Source organism: Cyrtonyx montezumae, unplaced genomic scaffold, assembly GCF_038088225.1.
Source record: "Cyrtonyx montezumae isolate F1298 unplaced genomic scaffold, pur_monq_1.0 scaffold_3, whole genome shotgun sequence".
Classification (NCBI taxonomy): Eukaryota; Metazoa; Chordata; class Aves; order Galliformes; family Odontophoridae; genus Cyrtonyx; species Cyrtonyx montezumae.
Window position 1 is genome coordinate 105,204,100 of NW_027072034.1, and position 24,941 is coordinate 105,229,040.

The following is a 24,941-nucleotide window of genomic DNA, read 5'->3' on the forward strand; positions in this document are numbered from 1 at the left end:
GAAGAACTGCTCAAAGATATGGAGATCATGTTCTAGTTCATGTTTCAAGCTCAAAGAGGGAAGCTTCAGGTTAGATATAAAGAAGTCTTTTATAGTGAGGGTGGTGAAGCACTGGATCAGGTCTCCCAGAGATGTGATTGATGCCCTGTCCCTTAGAGACTCTCAATGTGAGGCCCTGGGAAACGAATCTAGTGGTAGGTATCCCTGTTCATTGCAGGGGATTTGGACCAGATGGCTTTCAGAGGTCCCTTCCGACTCTTAAGGATTCTATGATTCTTAGTGCTTCATCAGAGGGAGACCTTTTCTTCCTCGTGTGGCCACATTCCCTGAGACTGGGACCTGTTGATTTCAGCAGAGTACAAAAGCAGAGAGCCTTTGGTTTTAAACTCTCCACAGAGATGGGGAAGCGAGCTGTCAGCAGCAACATACAGGCAAAGTTTCCTCAAAGCACAGCTTGGCGCTGCCCATGTGGTGAAAGCAACGTGTGTGGGTATGAGCAGAATTTGGCCTTTCTATAAAACCCTTCAACAAGAGTTGTGCAGGGTTCTTGGTTTTCTTCCTTGCCCATCGTCTTTTGCAGATACCTCTATCTGCCCACTGTCACCCACAGCTCCTCTGGGTGACTTTGCTGGGCCCGTGCTGGTGCTGGCTGAGCCACAGTGAATGGACACAGATGTCACAGAAAAAGAAATGCTGATGGCACTGCATTGTGAGCTTCTTAATGGCGTATTGAACACACGGAGCTGCTCAGCAGGCAAAAAGCTGTGCAGTTAAAGCCTTTATAGCGATGCTTTCCCTTTAATTGTGGCCCGCTTAATTGGGTAATCCAATTAATCAGAAACTCCCAGGGAAATGAGCTAAACTTAATGATGCCTAATGGTGGTAGAGTAACGAGGATGGTAATTACAGTGAGGCTGGCTGCTGTGGGTGCCTTGGGCGTGCCGGTGTCTCCGCGTTTCTGTCTTGAGCCGAACTCAGCGAGTTTGGCTTAAGAAAACCTCAAAGCCCACCTAGCCCAGGAAGCAAGGCGGATCAGGCTGCCCAGAGACGGGGGCATCCACAGCTGCTTCTGCCCGTTCCTCAACAACGCGTTTCACGCGGCACATATATATATATATATATATATATATACATATATGCGCGTATATATCTCCGCAACGCCAGCCCGCAGCGCTCCCGCGCCGCGCAGGGGAGCGGCCCTTGGCGGGATCCCGCCCGGCTGCACGGGTCCCGCCCACTCCCGGCGGTGCCCCCCTCCCCGGGGGCGTGTCCCTCTGCGCCCCGCCCCGGAGCCGCCCCCCGCCGGCGGCCGGCGCTGCTCGGCTGGGCTCGGCGCGGCCATGGTGGAGCGGGCGGACGAGGCGCCGCTGCTCTTCTGGGCCGAGGGCCCGGCTGTGTCCGCTCCGCCGCCCGCGGCCGAGGCGGGAGGAGTCGGCGGGCGGCGGCTCGGCGGCGGCTGGAGCGCCGCGCCGTGGAGCTGCGAGGAGGAGGAGGAGGAGGCGGAGGAAGAGGCGGCGGGGCCGCCGCGGGCGGAGGAGGACCAGATCGTGGCCGTCTTCGTGGTCACCTTTGACCCCCGCACCGGTGAGCACGGGCGGGCGCGGCGGGAGCCGGTGGCCCGGAGCATCCCCCGTAGCCGTGGGGTTTGTCGGGGGCCGTTGGCGGAGCCGCGCCGCTCTCACGCATCCGTGGGCGCGGGCGGCTGCGTGGGGATGTGCGGTCAGCGGCTGCGCCCGGCGGCGGCCCTGGGGTGTTGGCAGGAGCGGGGCATGGCTGGAAGTTTGGGAGCAGCGTGGGAAGCACAGCAACGCACGCACAGCCCGGCCTGCAAACGGGGTCCTCTTATTTGTTGTTGTTTTTTTCTATCGATAGACGCATGGGAAATTCCTAGCAAAGGATTCCTGGCGTAAAACGTGCTGGTTTTGTTTTGTTTTGGTGTTGTTCTGTTGATGGAGGGGCCGAGCTTGTGGGAGTCCCTGAAAGCGAACGTTGACCCTGCCTGGAGCTGCAGCTCCCAGAAGTGATGCGCAGAACGGAGCTCCAGGATGCAGTTGGACCACGCGCTGCCAACCTGTGCCTGCTGCGCCCTGTGGCACTCGAGGGCTCTCCAAACATGACTTATTCTGCTCTGCCACAGGGAGAGTCTGGAGGTCACAAGCTTGGGGCTCCCCAAAACACAGAACGAGGTTGGCTGCCGCCTTTCCAACCGGAGATGGGGAGGGAGGTGTTTCCCATAAGTACCCAAAACACAGCGTAGCGCGGATGGTGGCGGCAGCAGGTTGCTCTCCATCTCACAGCATATGCCTTCTATGAATTTGGGAGGTTTCCTGGTTGGCAGAAAGCTTGGCTTTCTCAGGAGTTTGTCTGGGCCAGCTGTTGCTTTGAACGGAGTCCAGGGACAGTTGGGCAACAGCTCTTCTCACATCTGACGTGCAGTTTGTGTGGTGTCCTGGGCCCAGGAACAGGCTGCTGTGTTCAGGGAGGGTCAGTGTGCCGCTGCCGTGCGGTGCTGGTGCTGAACGCAAGGAGTACCAGGTGAGGAGCACATCATGTGTCAGCTTCACTCACAAACTGCCCCACGCAGGATGCAGACCCAGAAGAAAGCTCTCAGAGCTGCAGCGGTAGGAGCTTGCTGGTGCTGGAAAGAGGAATTCCTGCTCTAGCTTGTCAGATTGTGCAAGGGACTTCTGTAATAAGCATAAGGGCACCTGTTCCCTGCTCTGACCTGAAGAAGATCATCCATACTGTGTCTGAGCCAGAAAGCAGGCTGGCACTGCCCAGGAGAAGCTTACTCAGTCACATAGAAGGCAGAACTGGCAATATCTGCTCAAATACAGGCAGACAGCAGCATGAGGGATCTTTTTCTGTAGAAGGAGCATGTGGTGACTGCGCTAATAAAGACTCTAGCAGCTTCCCTCCTAAATTTGAAAGGGCGTGAGGCAGATGAGCTCATATTTCTGTCAGGGGAATGTGCTGGGCTCACAAGGGTAGGTTACGGGGTTACCAACTCACTGACATAGCTCCAGTGTCCCTGGGACCCTGTGTGAGCACTGAACGCAGGAGGCAGAGACAGCCCCTAACCCAGCTGTACTCTCCCCACTTCCAGCACAGTGAACCTGTGGGACCTGACAGAGACCTCCTGGTGGCTGTTACAAGAAGAGCAGAATGATGGCAGGCCAGGAGCCAACTGTGCTGCCTTCTCCTTGCTCCCTGCCCTGTAGCAAACCTCCCCTTAAGGGAATAAAGGGTTGAGATTGTTCTGACAACTTAAAAAAGTGTGAGCACCTGGTCCATGCCAACATGGCTCTACAAAGACTGCAGTCACAAGGTGCTTCTGTGAGGCTGCTGAACTTCCCAGTGCCGATGTTTTCTGGGGTGAGCAGTTAATGGAAGACCCAAGATTACCTTGGGCAGCAGCTGGGACACATCCGGTAGGTGTGACCTGCTTGGCATTAGGCTCCACGTGCTCTCCTACACTCATACCTGCCTTGGGTAAGGTAAGAAAAAGAAATAGGGCAATAAATTTTGCTTTAAGAAGGAGACAAGAAGAAAAAAGGTGAAGTCAATGCCTCATTCACTGTTCTGGAATACTGGAAAAGAGGCTGAACCTTCTTAGCTCCTCTTTCTGTGATGGAGATAGTAGCTGACTTCGTGAAGGTCCTGCACAGCCTGTTGGCTTAAAGAGCGAATCTATGAATCTATAAGGAATCGGTTTCCCACCAGTAAGCATGTAAACATTCTGATTTTCTGTCCTGCATTTCCTCTGTTTGGGAAACTGAGCCAGAACGTGGTGAGATCTCACCTGGTACATCTCCTGCCTCAGTACAGCACAGGAGCACTGCACGAACAACACCCCAAAGACCTTGGAGACCAAAGACCTTCCCAGACCAAAGACCAAGGTCTGGGAACGTCCAGTTGGTGAGGAGGGCCAGGTGGTGACTTTACTGCAGCCATCAGGTGCTTGTGTCATTGGTGAGGGGGAAGAAAAGAGAAGCAGAAGTGGAAGAACATCCTTAACTTTGCACACCAGTGACTGAGAGTGCTGTTTCGGACTGACCTGGTGCTGGGAAACAGCTCCCACAAGATCTCCAGATTTGTCTCACGACAAAACCTTTCTCCAGCTTAGCTCTTGCTTGGAAAGTTTCCCGTGTGCACGAGAGCTGCTGTATGCAGGGGAAGGCAAATGCTTCCTGTTTTTCTACAGCGTGGCTCTCCTCCCTCCTCCTGTTTCTCATGCAGGCTGGCAGTTGCCATCGTGTCCTTTGTTTGCTGTTTCACCAGACTGACTTCAAGTCTTCTTATCTCACTGTTGGCTCTCCGGCTGCCACGTCACCTGTATGTTCATAGGGCACGGCGGTGTGAGGAACTGCCAGGAGTGCAGGTGTGGGCTGCTGATGTCAGCCCTCAATGATAGGGCCCAGGACAAATACCTACATGACATACAATAGGTCTTGTGGGTACGCAGCTGATAAGAATCTTCTCAAGACGCCTTTTCCTTCCTAAGTGTTGTAGCACACAGGTTGTCTGAACCATATCCATGCCACCACCTCCATGGCTGGCAGACAGCAGAGCTTCTGATAAGCTAAACAAAGTTACTTTCCTTTGCTTACTGATGCACTAATATAAAGCTGATGACCAACACATAATCCTCTGTGGTGCGAGCATTAAAAGAGGATCTAGCTGAAACCACAGCCTCGTGGTTAGGAGGCAATAGTCATTTCTTTACTCTCTCAAGGAAGGGTCCTGTGCCTTTAAAAAAACAAAACCGCTTCAGAACAAAAGCCAACATCTATATATAATATGCAAAATCTACAGGGGACCGTGCAGTGGCATGATGTCACCGCTTCCCTCTGCCAGCCTTTCACTCTTGTTAAAGGCAAAGGCGTGCTGCAGCAGAGCATGGGATGGCACGAGCTGCATGGCTCAGCCAGCCCATGGGAGCTGTGTGCCTGCAGGCTGGCAGCCTGGGTGCCACATCTCTCCCAGTGCCATGCTGTTGTTTTTTAAAGTCCTCGCCAGGCAGGGCTGGGGGAGGTCTGCTAAGTACAATATCTGTGAGGAAAATAATATATATATAGCCTATTTAAATGTCAACCGCTCAACTTGATGTGAATTTGCATGCATGTCCTTATGCAGTATGAGTAATAACATAGGACACAGGTCTCGGAGATATTTAAATCTGAGGCCTCTATTTCTAAAAGCCTTCGCTGACGGCAGGCCCCTTCCAAATGCGTGCAGTGTCTGTGCAGGGGGATGCTCGTCTCCACGAGTGCCTGTGTCCTTGCTTTAGAGTAGCATTTGTTTCCTCTTCTTAAAACTAAGTTTCAACATGTTTCAACCACCAGTGGCTGAACGTACAGCAGGTATTGTTGCAGTAAGAGTGCCCAGGTGAGTAAGGGAGGCTCTGAAGGGAAAGCCTGTTTTTCACCCGTGGTGAACTACCACAGCAGGGCACGTCTTGGTATGCTCTAGGGATTTGTCACTGATACCATCTGTTCCAGGACTGGGATCCTTAGGTGGTCTTCTCCACTGAACTGCATGCTGTCTGCCCGGGTTGTCAGGGGACATCTGTGTGCTAATCTTAATCTGCTGTGTAACCTGTGTACTTTTTTGTTTGGTTACTGTTTCGTGTACAAATATGCAGTGTCTGGGATCCCCTCCTACCCTGAAAATATACAAATAAAAGAAATTCCAGGGCATAGCGATGATCAGGATGCTGGCTTAGTTAGGGGCTCCTCTTTGAGCAGTCCTACCCTGCATGCTCATAGAAACTAATCCTAAGGATCAGCAATCTACACTTAAGGTTCTTTCTGTATTAACATTACAGCTCATCCACTATCACAGTACCTGGCGAGGTAGAGTGGTAGCTGCTCTGTGATAAAGCATATAAAGGATAAACCCACAAAACAGCACTGGGTTCCAAAGCAGTCCTGCAATACCTGAGCATTGTGCAAGTTTGCAGGAGATACAGTACAGTGGAGTACAGTATTGCAGCTTCTGTCCAGGACAGAGGGAGTTCAGGAGCAGCCTTACTTCAGCGTTACCAGCACAGAGCTGATGTAAAAGCAGCAGCTGGCTATCATTAGTGTTGACTTTTCACTAATGAGAACCGTGTCTGCGTTCACCCAAATAAATGTGCTTATTTGCAGGCAACATGGTGGAGTGGTGTTTACCTCAAGATATTGACTTGGAAGGCGTGGAATTCAAATCCATGGCGAGCGGGTCCCACAAAATCCAGTCAGACTTCATGTGAGTATGCCTGAGCTGGGTTACCTCTTCCTTCTCTTGGCTGTACATCTACACCACCATCCTTAACCCATAACATGCAAGAAAAATACCACCTGTGAAGTTAAGCTCCTGCACTGCTGTGCTGCTAACCTGTATGTCACCAAGTCAGACACTGTTTAGATACACTCAGTATCATATCCAGTACCAGGTGGCTGTATGGCATCTGCTGCATGGCTGTGACTATGGAGGTCAGCCAGCTACTCAGGGGTGTGCAAATTTTAATGCTTATTAGGCAAATCATACTGCACTGCAAACGTTCAAATTGTCAGCAGAGACCTATAGTGAAGGAGACAGGACGGCAGAAGTAAAATAGGAAGGAGTTTGCAGGATCAGAACTTAGAAATTCTATGGTTCTTAATTCTGTCAGCACTTTTGGGTTCTTTTAATGTTGTGATAAACAGTCTCAGTCACTTTCTTCACCCCTGGTTTCTTCCTTTGGTGGAAAGTCTGATGGCTAGTTCTGCATTCTCACGCTTTTACTAGCCCACTGTTGCAATGCGACAGTGTTTCACAATGAATTGCACTCTTGCTGTTCCTTTTGGTCAGTTACTTTCTCAAAGGCGTGCAGGCTTGCACTCAGCTGAAGTATGCTTCCACATGCTGGCACCCAAAGTAATGACCAAGTAGCTAGACTCTGCTCACAGCCTTTTGCATCATACACTCTTCTTCCTTAGGGCAGCACTGTGTCGACTGTGTCCTGCATCCCCTAGTGATCTTCCCAGTTCTTTCCCTCCTTGCTGCAATGTAATGATGTGGCTGGTAGGGGTGATGGTGGTAGAAGCACTAAAACTCCACCCTTGCGTGGTCCTGTCCTGTCCTGTAGAGGGCCAGCTCTCAACCCTTCAGATTGCATGGTGGGATTTCAGAGGTTTCCTTAAAGAAGGAACCGTGTTCCAAAAATCAGTATTTTTGGTGCCGGGATACTTTCATTCCTTTACTTTCTTCTAACATTAACTCTTTTGTGAAATCTTTGTCCCCAGTTATTTCCGGAAAGGGCTGTGTTTTGGCCTGGCCTGCTTTGCCAACATGCCTGTGGAGAGTGAGTTAGAGCGTGGTGCCCGTATGAAGTCTGTGGGGATTCTGTCTCCTTCTTACACCCTGCTTTATAGGTACATGCACTTCCTGGAGAACCAGGTCAGGTAAGTTCCCCTGGGTAGGAACTGGTTGCTCCCCACCTGGGAAAGGTAACACTGCCTCAGTGGAAAGCAGTCTTAGATGTGTGAGAACTCAAGTGGAATGCTGAGTTATAACTTTGCTGAATGACTGGTTCACCAGAGAGAGGGTACAATTCACAATAGGGAAGGAATGAAGGAACTGATTTAGCAGCAGTCTCTTCACTGCTAGCAGGCTATCAAATGCTATCCAAACCTTCTGAAGCACTGTGGGGACACAACTGCTAGGGGAGACAACAAGAAGTTAGAGTCCTCTTGTTGAGAGGACAAATTTCTCTCTTGTCCTTCTGAAAACTATTTTACGGAGAGCTCACAGGAGGCTTCAAAGCCCATCACTGTGATTCTGTCTCAGTGTATGCCTCAGCTGTGTTTCAGCGGGCCTGGTGAGGCAAATGAGTGTGTTAGAAAGGAAAGCTGTCCCTACCCGAGTGCATTTTGAAAGAGGATCAGTCCTAAGCATAAATCAGTTCACTGTCTGCTTCAGTCCCGCCTGTTCTTTGCACAGAAAGCTGGTGTTACTCCTCACGCACAGGCTGCCCTCCTAGACTGCCCGTGCAACTGAGGCACCTGGGGCTCCTTTGCTTCTTCCAAAAGCAGATACTGACTGGGGGCAAGGCATTGAATAGCTAGTTCGGAGATGCTACACATTTCTTTCCTTTCTCTTCCAGACACCAGCTGGAGATGCCAGGGCACTACTCCCATCTAGAGGCATTCTATGACGACAAGAAAGGTGTTCTCCCTGATAGCAAGGGCACCACCACCTCCCAGCAGCCAGTCCACTGGCTGCCATCCATCCACAGATACATGTACCCTGAGATGAAGGTGAGGTAGGGGCTCTGAAGCTTGTGGGAACGTGCAGTGTGCTGCTGTTCTTTACTGGCGTCTCATACTTCTTTATGTAAGAAGTTACTCCAGCACTTTGTAGGCTGCTTTAGATGACACTGACTTGGGCTATTACAAGCTGTAGTTCTCTGTCATTGCCATGTGCTGGTCTTGCTCCCACATTTAGACTTAGCATCTGTGCATGTGTCCCTGTGTCACCTCTAAACTGTATTCTTCCCTTTCCCTCGACCTGCAGATCACACACCCTGCTGGCTGTATGTCTCAGTTCATCAAATTCTTTGGTGAGCAGATTCTTGTCCTCTGGAAGTTCGCCCTACTGCGCAAGCGCATATTGATATTTTCACCACCCCCAGTTGGAGTTGTCTGCTATAGAGGTATGTTTCCAGGGACACCACAGAGCTACAGAGTAGGCTGAAGAGCTGCCAAATTGCCTGTGGGTACTGAGGGGAAAAACGTCACACAGGTCTTAAAAATCCATCACAGCCGTTCTTTGTGGGGGGATAAAGTTTGCCTTGAACGTATTTGTTTTTTACAAAACACTTTTCTTCAGGCCTTTTGGCTGAGGGCATACCTGGCACTATCAAACGCTGGAAAATAAGGCTGCCGAATGAATTTGTGGAATCTGGAACATGGGATTCCAGTGGGAGAACTGGTTATTTCCTATCCAAAACATGCTGCTCCCACTTGAGATTTTTCTGGTGTCCAGGGGCGTTTCAAAGCTCTAACCACTGTTTACATAAGAGCGTGTGGGAGAACTGAGTAAGCAGGGTTCATAATGCCCTTGCAGGGAATACTGAAAGCATCTCAGCACGCACTTCTCTCGTCTGCAGTGTACTGCTGCTGTTGCCTTGCCAACGTTTCTCTACCTGGTCTTGGAGGAACTGTCCCAGAATCCAAACCATTCTTCTATGTGAACGTGGCAGACATAGAAATGCTGGAGACAGAAGTATCATATGTGGCCTGTAAGTATGATGGATTAGGCAGAACTTTTTTAATTTCAGGCTGTGAGATACCAGGCTATCAATTAACACTGTTGAGAAACAGGACGTGCAAGGATTAGCTATCCACAAAAGCAAGAGAGAACAGTTAGTCTGCAGGGAAAGCAACGTGCTGTTCTCAAAAATCCTGTCTGATTTTTTGCCAGGTACAACAGAAAAGATCTTTGAGGAGAAACGGGATCTCTATGATGTCTACGTAGACAACCAGAATGTGAAGACTCATCACGAGCGTCTGCAACCACTCCTGAAAATTAACAGTGCTGATAAGGAGAAATACCGGCGGCTTAATGACCAGAGGTAATAACAGATCTGAGCAGTCCTGGTTCTGACAGGGATGTAAGGCAGGATGTCTTCATGTTATTCAAGTTTTCTTCTGCTTCAGCTCATCTGAGACTCTGCTACCACTGTTCAACTGTATGAGAGTCACTGGGTACTCTGCATACATATATTAATCGCTCCACCAGTGAACTGGTGAAGCAGACAGAAGGCAGCAAGAGAAGTAGAGATTGTGATGTATTACTGATAGGTAGCAGACCTGAAAATATTACCCTTAAGCCATGACTTGTAGCCCAGCACCTTATAAAGACTACCGTGTTGCCTCAGATACTGGGGCAGTGGTGCTAACTGGACCATCTAAAAGAAACAGATGTGAACTCAGTGTGAGTTGTCTGCTCATAATGCTTTCAGGTTCACTGGAGGTATGTGCATTTAATCTGTCTCCCTTCTCTCAGACAGATGTTAATGTATTCTCAAGAGGTGGGTGAGGACTGTAGCTCCTGTGAAGAGGACCTTTTCATCCTGTGAGTGGCTACCCCTAATGCTTAGTTGGTCACTGTTGGGCTTAAGAAACACATTTCACTGATTTCATGCTGTGCGAGCTCAGCACATTATGAAACACCACAGTTAATGTAATTCCATAGTCAGTTCTGTGTTCCTCAGGGGATCCAAGAGCCAAACTGGTTCTTATTCTTCAGATCATCTTTCTTGCAATCTGAGAAGCCAAAGGCAGCCATGTTTGTCTCTTAAAAGCTGGAAGGGAAAAGGAAATTTTTTAAAACATAATCAGAAATGCAAGATTCCCCTCCCAGTTCCGAAAGCATAAGCACCATAGGACTTCTCATACCAGAAACATTTGGCTCAGGAAAGCACCAATGTCTGTGGGGGAGGTACAATGCAGAGGTAAGACCATGGAGGATTAGCCCATTGGTGCAGCTGGCTCTGTAAATGGGAAACAGAGAAACCAGAGCAGGGGTAGACTGTGAGGTAGAGAATTAGATGAAAACCACACTTTACATCTCTGCAGCTTTTCACTGCCTGTTGCTATTGTGTCACAGTCTGCAGCTGCTGCGAAGTTATAGGATGAAACTGGAAAGACCATCAGGGCAGAACTTAGTCAGAACTCTTCTTGCACAGCCTTGCATGTTCCTAGGAAAGCATTAGGTAAGCAGCAGCTCTTACTGCTGTGTTCTCCAATACTGGAGAATTATTTACTCAGTGGCATACTAGGTGGATAAAAACATTGCTCCTCCTTTGCTCTCTGGGAGTTATAGGTCTAAAGTACCTACTTAGTTACCACAAAGTACGTTAGCTTACAATGTGGGTTTCTTCTGAAGAGGCGAGTGCCTACCATAAGTCAGCCAGATGGAAGCATCTCTGTAAATTATAAGTTATTGCTTTTGTTTATTCTACTCTCTGTCATAGAGTGGATAGAAATCTACTGCACTATCACAAAGAGAGTGGGATCTATGGTTACAGTGGCCTAAATGCAGTTTTGGTGCTCTCTGGTAAATATGCTGTCTTTTGGGGTTTCGCTGCCATCATCTCAGCTGACTTTATCCTATAGGTTTTTCATGGAGCAGAACAACCGCATATTTCAGACACTGATGGAGGTGTCAGCCAGCCAGGACAAGACCCTGACAGCTGACCACGCACGAGGCATGGGCCTGGATCCCCAGGGGGATCGAAGTTTCCTTATGGACCTACTGGAAGTGTATGGCATTGATGTTATGCTCGTCATTGACAACCCCTGCTGCACTTAAACCAAGAGGAAGAGAAACGGGGAGCAAAGATCACTTTTTAAAGACTATCAGACATTGCATAGGAGCATCACTGGAACTGACCACAGCCACTGGATGGGTCTCATTTTATTTAATAACTCTATATGGAAAGTATTTATAATTTAAAAGAAAATGTGATTCTATTTTTACCCCCTTATTTTCCCAAGGAGTAGCCACTCCAGGTTTTTTTGGTTGTTTGTTTTCATCTCCTATTCTTTTTCTCTTTGTGTTTTTTGTTTTTTTTAGATAGGACCAGTGGCATCTCTGCACCAACCCTCACTGGTGCCAGTGAGCTAGGTTGTGGCCTAGTACGGATGCGTGAGGGCTGAAGACTTCAGGAAAGCACTTTGTCTGATGGGGACCAATGTGAAATGCTGCCGCTGAGCTCTCAAGACTTGACTGGAAAATCCTCCTGTCATTCCCTCTTCCACTTAAGAGAGCTTCAGCACAGGCTGTTAGTGCCCCAGTATCACAAAACATCTCATGTCCCACCGTGTTTATGGGTGGGGACAGTTAAACAAACGATGAAGACTGGGACTCCTTCGAACTCTCCTCGCCCAACTTTTAGCGGGTGAAGTGGAAGAAAGCCACCCTTTCTCATTCATGGCAGAAAAAAAATTGGGATAAGGGGGTGCAATATAGGATCTTATGACTTTGCTTACCAGAGTGGCACTGTTTCAGTTCTGGCATTTAAGGTATAAACTGTCTATAAGACTATACCTGTCTATCTCACAGCTGGAAAAGAGCACCATCTCTACTTAATCCTTCCTTCGGTTTTCAGCTGTATCAAACCTGCTGCTTTGGGTTATTATCTTCAAACCAGCAAGATGCCCTCAATTTGAAGAGGGTCCAACACCACTGAGCCACCTTGCAATTGCTATGCTCTCCAGCCTCAGCTCAGATGATGCTGGGCAGGATGACATTGAAGAAGTATGCCCTAACTAATGTCACTAGCTTTTCCTTTGTAGCAGACAGTACTCACCACTCCTTTATTTTAACACTGTCTGCCAGTTCTCCTTTGTCAAGCAGTCTTCAGCACTGCCTCCTCTGTCCTTGTCTTTCAGTATGAGACAGAGAGCAGTATGTGACCTTCTAGCAAAAGGTTCCCCTGTAGTTTGGTGTTGCTAACTGGCTGGAAGCAATGGCGAATGGCAAGCCTTTTTCTACTTGGGAAGACCAGAGTTTCTCACACTTCTGGAGGGGAAAGAGCAGCAGTCACTTTATACAGGGACAGAGGTTTTTTCCAGAAAGTCTACACTTGTGAAGGGTAATCCTTTTGCCATGCAAAGTCCAGGAATGGAACTATGCATTGTAGGTGTGACACAGTACTTTGTCAAAAATCCTTTACCAGTAGTAGCATCAGCTTTAAGCTAACTGTTCTTTCATGAACTACCACTATAGCTGCTTAATCGCTCCCTTGACCATAAGAGACTTCAGCACCTTGAAGCCTTTCTGCAGTCTGTAGAAATGCAAACTGTAGCTGGTGTTATACATCTATCACAGCATTTTATATAATGAGACAGCACCTGAACCTCAGATGCCTCACCTGCTAATTCTTCTTAAAACAAGAGAAGCAAATGTTACTCAAGTAGACTTCTTACGGGTTGTGTCTGTCTGTAAGGAAGAAGGCTGGCATTTTTTCTTGAAGGCTACCTGCAGCAAAGGTGCCATTTTGCTTGCTGTAGATTCAGATGTTTCAGTGAGATGTGGATCAGAGGCCTCACAAGATTTACTGCACAGTTCATTGGTATGAACTTAAGCGCATTATGTTCTCGTGATCTGTTTCCAAACAGTTGATCCCCATCTTGCTTTTCAGGAGCTGGAATGCTTTTCCACAGGGGAAAACAATGTTGCCTATACTACCAGTTTTGGTGGGTTTTGATTGTTTGTTTTTCTCCTGAGGAAAGGTTTTGTTTTTAAATCGACACCCGTGGTATAAAAGTAACTCACAACCTCTATGCCTTCTTGCTTCCACTTCAGTTTTAACATGCTGTCTGCAGTGAAGACCTCTGGTGAAGTCTGGCAGTCTTCATATTGCTGTGACTTAATTTCCATCAGATATTAAAAAAAAGAACTGAAACTACTCTCTAACAATTCTTTTGTTTTCTATGTAGCTTAGCTGTGATCAGCTGTTGATGACTTTCTGTTCTCCTTGGTATCAGAAATTCTTTCGCTGAACCAAACAGGAACAATCCTTTAACTTGTCACTGAAGTTTCACGGCCTCAGCAGTCCAAGTTTTTCTAACAAACTGCATTACAGCATCGTGTTCACAAGCTGTCAGAACATCAGGGCCGTGAGACAGCACTGCTAGAACCCACCAAGCAGAACCTCCTGACTCAATCATTTAACATTTATTAAACCTCTGCTTTTCAGAAACTAGTTTTTTTTTTTTTTTTTTTTTAAAGAAACTAGTTGTCATCCAGGGCATGGGTGCAGAAGCAGCAAAGCAAGCGGACTACTGCAGGAGTAGCATTCATGTTACATCCCAGCTTGACTGCTACAGCTTGTTTTACTCTTGTAATTCTGTTTCTCTGCAGTCTTTCTTGGAGGGAAGTCAGAAGTATCCAAATAGAAAACGGAACAAAAAGACTTAGCCTAAACTCTCCTTTTTTGTTTCTTTGCAAATGAACTCTTCATCTACTGTGTCTTTTCCTAATAATATCAGGCATTGCTTTTACTTGGTGTTGCATGTAGAAAATCCTTGACGGAGCAGAAAGAAATACAAAAGAATGTCTAAAGCTTGTGCTATGAAGGCCTGTTTAGCAGGCTGGTTTTGTTTCATATCCTTTGAACCAATTTCACTGATTTTTTTCCTGTTCAGGAGCTAACTTAACTGTCTTACCTTGAACTAAGTACAGATGTTTAAATCTCCTCCTTGGAAATTGATAGCTGCTTTTTTGAGTACTGGCAGCTGGAGGGGGGTCAGTTATTTGGTACTTTTTAAACTAAAAGAGGAAGAAAAGTATGGCATAAGGTATGACATTGACAAGTACTATAAGATCTTTTCCAGTTGAAGTACTTTGCCTTCATAGTGGTGCCTTTATTCTCGTAGTATGATGTCTCTGGTTGGTTGCAAGTGACCAGAGGTCAGGTTGAATCTTCTAGAAACCATGACTACCCAGTGCCCCACTAAACACAGGCTGGTAGTTTCTCTCTCCTATTGGCTTCGTAGTACAGCAATTACAGGAAAGAGTAAGAGCTTCACAGCTGCATCTTTAGTTGTACTGGACATGTAATTAAGTAATGAATTATTACTATTTTTACTATCTGGAGTAAAGCTCAGAAGAAAAAAAACAAATATGAATTTATAAGTCTCAGTAAGTGATATACCACGTTAGGCATTTAAATTCTGAGAAAATCTCACTGCAAGTGTACAACAAGCAGCACTGAGCCAACTATAAGTAAGAACAATAGCGTAGGGTGAATAACCCAGAAGAATAGTATCCACAGGAAATAATGGGAGTGGATGGTATATTTTATAAGGCTTATCTGGGTGGTATACAGACAACCAGTAAATAAAGAAAGGCTCACCCGTCACAGACCCGTTTTGGCTTGCCCAAAACTCCACAGGGGAGGGATCTCCAACAAGAGATCCTTCCCCAGTGGTGGTCAGCCCTTAAATGGGGTCTGAGAGAGGTGCAGTCAGACTCCACCCCTTCTGGTCACACAGGTGCATTGCCTTCACCTGTGCTCCTGCGGCTGACTCAGTGCCCACCTCAGGTGATCAGTCAGTGCTTCAGGCTGTGATTCAACAGTTCCCATACAGATAGCAGATAATAGGAGGGAAACATTTTACTGAATTAGATTTCAGATTAATCTTAGACACATGCTAATACACTCTTTTCTAGCTAACATTTAAGTAATTTCTTAAGTATGGTGACATCTGTCAGAGGAGATGAGCTTTCCTAGCCAACATTCTGAAGGGCAAAAAGAAGTTCTATCACCTTTTCAACAAAGTAGCTTACTGTACAGGCTTACTGAGTACAGCAGTGTTGCTATAATACTTACTGCATGTTAAGAAGTGCCGAAGTTCATGGGCAAGAAGTCAGAAGCAGCTGTGGCTCTTCTGGGGCAAAGAAGAGGTGTACTTTGGGAGGGAGAAAGGGAGTGGTTTCTGAAACAGCAAGGCAAAAGTACTCTGTACTCTTGCAAAAGTTACATAGCATGCTAAGTACCCCAAATTCTCTCATCATAGCTGTAACTTCTAAGTTGTTTGCCGTTGGTTTGTTTTTTCTTGTTCCTTCTCACCCCAAGCTAATGGTGATGGTAGGAGATGACAACACAGTGGTAGTGGTAGGATTTTTTGTTTGTTTGTTTGTTTGTTTTTTTGAGGGACTGGAATGTATTGATAACACAGAATGGTAATACAGCAGTGAACTGGGATTTCAGATCCTGGTTAATGCAGCATGCCATTCAAATGGAAATGATTAATTGTGGTTAAAATAAACAGGTGCCTTGGGCTGTTCCATTATTAGGTTGTTATCCTTCGTTTTCATTTATGTTACGGTATTTTAAGCCCTTCTAGAACGTACTGTAAATTAAAGCCAGGATAAATGTTCTCACGGAGTGGGACCTAGTGTTCTCCTCTTTCCTGTCTTAGGGTTCATACAAATAAAGTTATTTGTCTTGCCGTCATAGAAACATAAGAACAGAGTCCTTTCTTCTACACTGCAGGTAGTATGTCCAGCCTCTGCTTATTTTATGTTATGATTTCCTCACATCTTTCCCTCTGAATGTTACAATTCAAGTATCTAGAAGCACTTCATACTGAGAGACCTCTGAATTGTGAAAGAAGGGGAAAAAATCACTTGAATGATATTCACATAAGCTAATCAGATTACACTGATGTATTTAAGTATCAGCCTGTATTTCAGACTGGCCTTGGTACGTCAGCATCAGCACATTACCAACACGAGGTCTGAAAAGAGTTCTTGGTTACCCTTGAGCAAAGAATCACACTGTGCAGGAGCCATGTGACTGATACTATGTAAGGGAGAATCATTTTCCCCTTGAAATGGTCGAGATGAACCAGAAGCTGTAAGTATTACTTAGCCCCTTTAAGCAGGCTGGTTGTAGTTATAAGAGCTCTGGTGTTATTTGCATCTCGCAGATGTGTGGTTGCTCCCACAGGCCTGTGGCTGTGTAGTAGAACTGCTTATTAAACATGGGTATTTTTTAAAAGAATTAAAGCTTACCTTTTTGAAATGGCTGCTGCCTTGTCTTTCCTGCTACTTGGGCAAACACACTGATTTTCCTATAGAAGCCTCAGCTTCAGGAAAAACTAAGTTAGTGAGAACTGCCCCTGACAGAGGCTGCAGAACAACACTCCAAATGTAGCTGTGGCAAGCAAAAAGAACAGAGCGCAGCCAACGTCTGAGTGACCCAAGGGAGCTGTTGGACATTTGTGACTGCAGATCACATAAAGACAGCTCAATACAGGCTCTGTCAGCAGCACTGTCATTAAGAACATCAAACAGGCCTCTACTCCCCTGTATCATAGTCAAGAAAGGGTTTAGTGCTTAGGTAATGAGTTTCTTCACACTAGGGCTAAGGAAAGGTCAGCATGCAGTTTGGTTCCACAATCACCCAGAAAACCAACCTGTTTCTGCCTTCTCAAAGCATTTTGATTTTAGCATGCTTAACAGCAGAGGATGCTGTTGCAGCAGCACACAGCCAGGTTGCTGTCTTGAAGAAAATGACTGGAAATCTAATCACTAATGTCCTTACTCTGACTGCAGGAAAGAATCAACAGATACATTTAGACTAGGCATGGAGGCTATGGACAAACAGCAATCACATCAGAAAAATAACCATCAATTGTTCTCAAGTAAACAAGACAGAATCAAGCAAACTTGTAAGTTATAATAAAGCCAACAGCTAACCTTGATGAAGTCAGTAACATTTCCTTTCAGCAATTAAACTATTAAAAAAAAAACCTCAAAATCAACAAAGTGAATTATGGAACTGGGGCTCAAAGGGATGTAGGTTACATAAGGAGCGATGAACACTATTTATATTAAAGAGAAAAGCAACTGGGAACAATTAATCATAAAAATTATTTGGATGCTCTTATTTATTTTATGCTACTATAGGAATAAAAGGAATACTTACAAGAAAGGCTCATTTGGCTGGTAAGAATCTTTCCACATGGACTTCATACAGCTCCAGGTCAGTGGTGATTCTCCAGTGTGCTCCTGTGTAACATACCTAAACTTGACCAAAAGAATATATTTCTACTATGTTGCTGACTCTGTGCTATTGAATCTGGTAAGGTGAAGAGAAAACAAAGATCTTACCAGGATAGATACATACCGGGTGTTTTCAAACTTCCTTTGAAATCGTGTTGCAGATACCCAATTTATTTTGGGGCAGAGTAGATAACCGTTCAGCTGTTCCATACAGCAATTCCAGCATTTCACATACTTAGCATTAGACCCCCCCAAAACAAGTTTTTCCAATATCCCAGCTTTCCCGAAATTTATACATAAACGTAAACTCTTACAACACAAGGACAAGTATTCTTTCATTTTGCTTTAATATACAATTGCATTAAAGCAGTAACATCTGGCATACAGCACTCAGCCTGTAGTGCTGTGAATGGTACACCGTTGACTCCAGGGGAAAAAAAGATGCCATCGAGTTAACATGCAATTCTTAGAATTCTAACTTGCGTTTTCAAACCCCCTTGAAACTAGCCAAATAGCCACCTTCAATGGAAGTACCTTGTGCATAAAGTAGCTGAATGGCTCGTTAATCTGGTGGGTTTAATCCAGTTAGTGAGGACACGCCTTGAAGAGAACCTGGTAGGAGTGGTGAAGACTGGCCCCTTTGATATTCATTCTCACTGTACAGCTGCACGGAGCATCTGCTCTCTCATTCTGGGATCGCAGAAGAACCGGAGTTTCCGGGGTAACAGCTTCACTTCCACAGGCATAGCTTCGTATTCCTCGTTATCAATGCCAAAGGATCCCTCAGTGCCCTGTGTACAGGCAACAGTGCTGGTCAGGGCTAAACAGCAAACGTTATTTCAGCGATGCTGTAATACTGAGACCTGATATTACTGATTGAGTACAGTTGCCCACTTTGTTGGGTGCTAACCAAGGTGAGTACAGTTTCCCACTTCATTGGGTGCTAACCAGCCTCCACATGCCTTCCAGCCCCTTTGGTCTCTACAGCACAGAGAAAGCAATTCTTCACTGCACGGAATGTACTAAGAGTCTGTGGCGTAAGATGTTACCTCAGTTAGTTGTTAATTGGTGATAATTAAATGCTAGGAAGATTTGATGACCCACATTGTTTATACTGAAAGACTCCTTGCTGTTGGAACTATATTATACATGCTAGGCTCTTCTTGGTCTGCCGGTGGTGACCCAAGCTAATCTGCAGAAGTGCCTGTTAAATTACTCCTATTAAATCCACGTTACAAACACCTTTTGGTACTGTTTTACAATATTGATCTGAAACGTGAGATGAAAGTATTTCACAGGTCAGGAATTACTCGGCAGAATTTTTCCGAGCTTCTTCTTTAATGCTTATAAAATTACCAGTGATTAAAACTGTTCATCAAAATGGCAGGCTGACTTTATCTAAACAAATCCGGTGTCTGCTCTGCACGCACTTCATTCACTCAAGGCAGGGCTGCCACTCTGATTCTTAAACTAGCTCCAAATGAGCTGGTACGTCAAAGCAGCTCAGACTGGAGAAAGTATAGTCCCTGTAAATCACAGAGCTATAGGAGTCCACCTGGATCAATAACATATCCTACTTATTTCAAAACTGGTGAAAATCGCTTGAGCTGTCTCCAGTTCCTTCATCAGCCCTAGATCAAGGATTCAAAGAACACTGCTCTGTGGCAAGCACAAATACTCTGAAGGTCTCAGCTCGTAGCATGAAGAGCTCGTTTTATACCACAACCCCTACTAACGGTTCATCTGTAGTTAGACCAGACTCTAGAGTACTCTTTCAGAAATACAAGGCTGCCACAATATTAACTTGATGTAAATACTAGGATGCTGACTAATGATTTTCACTTGGTAGGTACAGATTTTTTCCCTTTATGGCAAGTTCCATTCTCCCTTAATAAGAAATTTGTTTTCCTAATGGTATGAAGGTCCTTGAAGGTAGAAACGATCCATGAGATTGACTCAGTGCCCCTGCAAAACCAAGAAACACTCATCCCAAAGCTGCAACAGCATTCTCTTCCTTCTAAGAGGTCACACCAGACTAACCTAGACTACTCAGACAGACTGTTTAGGCTTCTTTTTCAGTTTGATCTATTCTGATAAAAGATTCTGATATTTATTTTCTCTATGGCACAGTCCCTTTTAGGGTAAAACATAGATGAGGAATTCTATCTTCAGTACTACAGAGAAGGTGTGTCTATTAAATGCACCTGAGTAAGAGAATCTTTACAACCTCCACTGCTGTATATGTAAAAAGTCTGTCATGTATGCAGAAGTGGAGCAGCCTATTTCCTGGGTGAACAAAGCTCCCCCTCTAGTTTACAAACCACTTGGGCTGTAAGTGCCTTGTGGCTGGGGATGGAGATGCTGCACTGAGGAACAGTACACCCAGCCTCCCAGATCTGAAGTAGTGATTTCTTAATGTGCAGTATCATGTGGCACTAGGAAATGAATTGACAAAGTTTCCCCAATCCCTCAACTTCTCACCTCTGGAAGCTGCAAGATGCATCTGCTGGCTTGGATGCACTGACTCCCTTCGGGACACATATGTGGATCACGCATCTTCTGACTTCTGTTTCAATCAAAAGAGAGGTAAGCTAAGGAGAAGGTTCTTCAGAAACAGCTACCTTTAGAGCTGACACATTGTTATGGGTTCGTAAATCACTATGAAGTTGACAAACCTGAAGATTATATATATGTATACAATACTTGTGAGCTTAACTGTGAGAAAATAAAATACAGATGGCCTTTGCTGGTGCAGTCAGTACGCATCAGTATGCACTGACAGCCTCCAACCAACTTCTGCTCTGAGGTTTGCTGAATAAATCTGAATATACTCTTATAGCACAGTCTTGTGCTCCTCACTTATATGCTGAATGTGCAATGCCCACAGTGGATGACTGCCATCTCCTCAAATTCCATGCCCTTATCAGCAGTGCAAAAAACTCTTAACAACAACAAGGTAGAATTAGTTATACTGAGCAACTGCATTATCATTCTGGAAACAGTACCAAACAAAAAAACTGTCTTCTCACATCAACACCACTCAGCATAAAGTCTCTCATTGTTTGCTTTCAATTTTTCTTGTCTGGAAACCCCAGAACATCAGCATTTTATCCATTCCAAACAGAACTCACACTTCCTTTTGGGTTGCTTTTCACATAGGGCACACCACTCCCCATCCCTCAGTCTGGTCCCCATCCAAACAGACAACACACAAATAGCTAAGGGGGCAGCACAGCTGCACAGTTAATCACTGAAATTCTCACATCAGCTGTCCCCAGCAACTCTGTCCATTCTGTGGACTGTAATTAAAGTAATAATTAAAATAACTTCATCTTGCCCAAGAAAAGAAATGTCAGAAAAAAGCATGTCAGAAACACCCTATACACCAAAGATTCCATGCCCCAGAAATGCAAGCTCCTCTTAAAATCACAGAAAATCACGGAGAAAGAGATAAAAGGCTGAAAGAGGTGAGAATAACTGAAGGACAAAAGAAGAAAAGCTCAGGCACCAAAGGAACGGGCAGGAGCAATATTGTCTATGGAAAGTTTGTTTTTAATCCAATATGGATATGCTAAAAGATTAATGAATGAATGTGAGGGAATTAAACATCCCCCTGGCAGTACAAATGATAAATCATTGATGGCATGCAATTATACAGTTCATACAGAGCTATACACATAAGCAGTAAGATTCCCAGCTTAATGTTTAACCTGCCCAAAGTTCAACACGTAAGGTCCTACTTACTGCACTCTGGTGAGCAAGATTTTTTGATTCACAATGGTAAATGAGGATCCACGTAAATGCAATTATGGGATCAGGGTTAGCTCAACAGGGACAAGACATGTAACTAAAGAATGGTCAAAGGAGAATGCTAGGAGGAGCGAACTGACAACTCTACTTGACCATGACTACACTGCTACAGATGTTCCTGTTCATGCAAATCTGATCTGCATCCAGAGGGCACTTACATACACCTAGGATGACTGCTCCTTTCTCTGAGATGCAATAGCAGCTGCTCCACAGCGCTCTGATGCACCACCCCCAGTGCCATAAAAACACAGGTTGTGTGGCTTCCTCTGGGCTCCACCAGTTCTGATCAGCTCAGTGCCCTCTTCAATAGAAAAAAACAACTGGATACTCACACTGATGTGGCATTTTCTCTAAAACCTTTTCAACTCCTCCAAATTCTTGTGGTGGTGCTTTAACAACAAAACAAACAAGCGAAAGGCTTCTTTGTTATACCTCCAAAAGCAAACCCTGTTGGTGCTGGGCAATGGGGAACCTGTAATAAGGGCTTGATTCAAACCAAACTGCCAAGGGGCATTCTGCAGATGACAGCTGCCCAGAGCACCTTGATTTTGCCTCAAAAATCAGTGTTTTATTTCTGTTTGGACTCTTCTCTGTAGGAGTAACTGGGTACTCCTATTGTTCCCCAACACATACACTCCTGCTTTTCTTTTGCTGTTACTTACAGACTTTTGGGCACTGTTTAACCAAAAGAGCTCTCTTCTTTGAGCTTTGCTTGAACAGCAGCTCAAAGCTGGTGGTGGTGTCTCCAAGGAGCTATCTAGCAGGGCGTGTCACTGCTTACCAGAAGCTTTTTCTGCACAGCAGTGTACTTCAGTCAGAAAAAAATGTGACACGCTACTGTGTGAATCACGTCCAACTCACATGAGGGATACTGTACATTGGGTGTACAGCCTAACACCCCTCCTTTATATCACCCAAAACCATCAACATTTTTTCAGGGAGCAGTGTCCAAGAAACCATCACGCTGTAATTTCCTTCATTTCCCCCTTAAGAGGCTGAATTTCTCTTGCTGTCTTTCCTCCTTTTCTTTCTGTAGCCTTTAAAGCAAGATCTCAGTCTAAAGCACACATGGACCACGTGGCTCATGCAACCTAAAAGCAGATGCAGGTGGCATCCTGATCCACTGTGTATGCATACATCAGAAGACCATATTCCCACCGAGGCTCAAGAGATGCTCAAATAAGGGGCTCACTTCTGCTATTACAAGACACTCATGAGATGACAATCAGGCAAAAAATGTATTCAAAAAATGTATTCCATCTGATTTCACTAGAGGGAGCCCTATGACTATAAAACAGAATGAGGAAATAAAATGGTCATACAGAAGAGCAGCCTTGGGTTTAGTAAGAAAACCAATTGCTAATAAAAACTGCACTGAAGATGCAATATATTTGCTGGTATGACAGCATGGAGGAGCAGGAAAAAGCAGTTCTGATTTATACTTGGTGAGAGCAGAGGAACAATCACATCACATGACAAGACCCCAAACACAGGAAAGAAATACATGCTCACTCTTTCTCTGTGTGCTGCTTCTTCACACCCGCAGATTCCCTGCTCCGCATATGACACATTTGATTACAGTCCTTCTATAAATTCATATCTTCCAAAAGTGGCTCAAGCTCAGACCTCATATCTTTGAAGAGTTACTGAGCCCTTCACTTAAAAGCTGTGTCTTATCAGAGTTCAGAAATTCCAGGTACCACTAGTACAAGCTTATCAGCTCTGTGACTCTTAAACCACTGAACAGCTAGAGATAAGAGATTCTGGAGTCAGTCTTTATGGTTGCCTATAAAACACTGGTTATTATAGTGTCTTCTAGGTAGCATCACTCAGTTCCAGTGGGGAACAAGAGAAAAGCCACAGGAAACTGAGAAGCAAGGAAGAACTCAAGGTAGACTGATCTGCCTTGTTTCCAGAAAATCTGTACAAATTTTAAAGAACAAAGCTAGCAATCTCCATGACGTATCACTGACAAATGACCTCTGATGCAGAATTTCACAGCAGAAAAACAGAGAGAAAAATAAAAATCAGTGTTCTGACCTGTATGGAGATTTGGACCTCTTTTTGCAGTGTTCCCATACTCACCCTCTGTTCACAAACTGTCCTTTGCTGACGGTATCTGCTTCAATGCAAATATTCATGAAGTCTTCAGTGCGCTAAGCAAAATAAAAGATTCACAAGTGAAGCAGTTAACATTAAACACATTACAAAACACCCAGCTCTTTGTCCCAGAGAAAGAGACAAAATATGCATTTCATTCTTTTGTTCCTTTCTTGACTTGAGGGACACAGATTATAAATTATAGAGAACAGTTTCTCATTGACGATTATTCAAGAATAAATGCTGTAAGAAGTGAAATAATGACTCACATATTTGGCTCTTGCTATGTTTTGCACACTTACTAAAGACTGTTGGGTCACCTCTGTCCACAGATTTCTAATCAGTGGATTTTTCATGACCTTAAGCAATAGTATAACGATGCTGCATTTGGCCACCAAACAGTGCAGTAAGAGAATTTCAAATGATACACATTTGAAATCAAAGTGCTCTTGTTACCACTCCTTCAAATTCGTTACTTAGCTACTATTCCACTTGCAGCACGTCCTTAAACTAAGTATACAATAAAGCTTTTGCTGGGAAAGCAACTTTGATTTAGATGTAAATCATTATTATTATTTTTTTTAATTAAAGAAAACATTTCTGCTCTGGCAAAAGTCCTAGCAAAGATGCAATCAAAATGTCAAAAGTAAAACCAAATAGATTTAGTAGCGTAACACTTGTTTCATTCCTTTGCTGTATCTGCAGAGGTAAGTTTGTCAATGCCTAGGCTGCACCTGTATAACTTTATCAGCTCCACAGGAGAGCCTGGGAATGAGTGAGAAAGAAAGACATGACTGGCTGGCAGTATGGAGCAGATATGCCCTGATGTCCATTTGACAATATTGTGGTTCAGCTCTGATGGCTGCAGGGACAACAGCTTCAAAAGTGGGATTCAAAGGCAGATATATGGGGTACCTATCAGTAGAAAAAAAGATGTAAGATTAAGACACATCCAGTTCTAGAAACAGAGAAGTCTAATTGTCTTAATATGAAGTCAACCATTTCTCTGCAATATGCAAGAGAAATGAGAGAGAACCCTACACTGCTGCTTTGTTAAAGTACTAAAGCATTAAAGTATTAAAGCACAGGCTAGTCTGTGGCAATGAGATTTTCCAGTTCTGATAAGTCTTTTTCACTTCATATCACTGACTCTAGTGTAGGGGACATCTAGACAAGGGATATTTTGTCCAAAGGACATAGGGAATCAGTAAAGAAAAAAAATACCCTGGTAGTTCAGTCTTGTTTCTACCATAAGCAGGACACCAGCAGTGCAAATCATGAATCACTGATGGAGAAGAAACTAACGTTTATGCAGTACAGGCTAAGGAGAACACAGGAGGAAATTTTAAGTCTAGATTTGCCTGGTTTGATTTTTACTTTTTTTTTTTTTTTGTCTGATCCTACAAGGATAACCTAGCAACAATACTCTGATTTTCAGGCTTTTGAAGAGCCTGTACAAAAAACATGTTGCAGAATGTCCAACA

At 45.0% G+C, this 24,941-nt stretch overlaps 2 protein-coding genes across 2 annotated transcripts in view; one reads left to right on the forward strand and one right to left on the reverse strand.

The window, feature by feature from the left end:
• Positions 1-1,340: 1,340 nt before the first annotated feature.
• On the forward strand, positions 1,341-14,415 carry DENND11 (DENN domain containing 11). The gene is made up of 9 exons (XM_065742707.1): positions 1,341-1,584; positions 6,150-6,249; positions 7,269-7,427; positions 8,129-8,282; positions 8,539-8,677; positions 9,134-9,265; positions 9,448-9,598; positions 10,033-10,101; positions 11,145-14,415. Exons 1-9 carry the CDS (start codon positions 1,341-1,343, stop codon positions 11,338-11,340), a joined length of 1,344 nt encoding a protein of 447 aa, XP_065598779.1. The 3' UTR covers positions 11,341-14,415.
• Positions 14,416-17,869: 3,454 nt separating this feature from the next.
• Positions 17,870-24,941, reverse strand: part of AGK (acylglycerol kinase) — a 29,654-nt gene continuing 22,582 nt past the window's right edge. The window contains exons 13-15 of the mRNA XM_065742708.1: positions 23,443-23,513; positions 20,029-20,113; positions 17,870-18,338 (exon numbers count right to left, since the gene is read on the reverse strand). Coding sequence (XP_065598780.1) covers positions 18,201-18,338; positions 20,029-20,113; positions 23,443-23,513 — 294 coding nt within the window. The 3' untranslated portion in view covers positions 17,870-18,200. The remainder of the gene's footprint in view (positions 18,339-20,028; positions 20,114-23,442; positions 23,514-24,941) is intronic.

Bases quoted from the DNA above. Each gene is read 5' to 3' on its own strand.
- DENND11 (XM_065742707.1), top strand. From the start codon at position 1,341: ATGGTGGAGCGGGCGGACGAGGCGCCGCTGCTCTTCTGGGCCGAGGGC. The intron at 6,250-7,268 runs GTGAGTATGCCT...CTTTGTCCCCAG, and splicing joins AAAATCCAGTCAGACTTCAT to TTATTTCCGGAAAGGGCTGT. The intron at 9,266-9,447 runs GTAAGTATGATG...ATTTTTTGCCAG, and splicing joins AGAAGTATCATATGTGGCCT to GTACAACAGAAAAGATCTTT.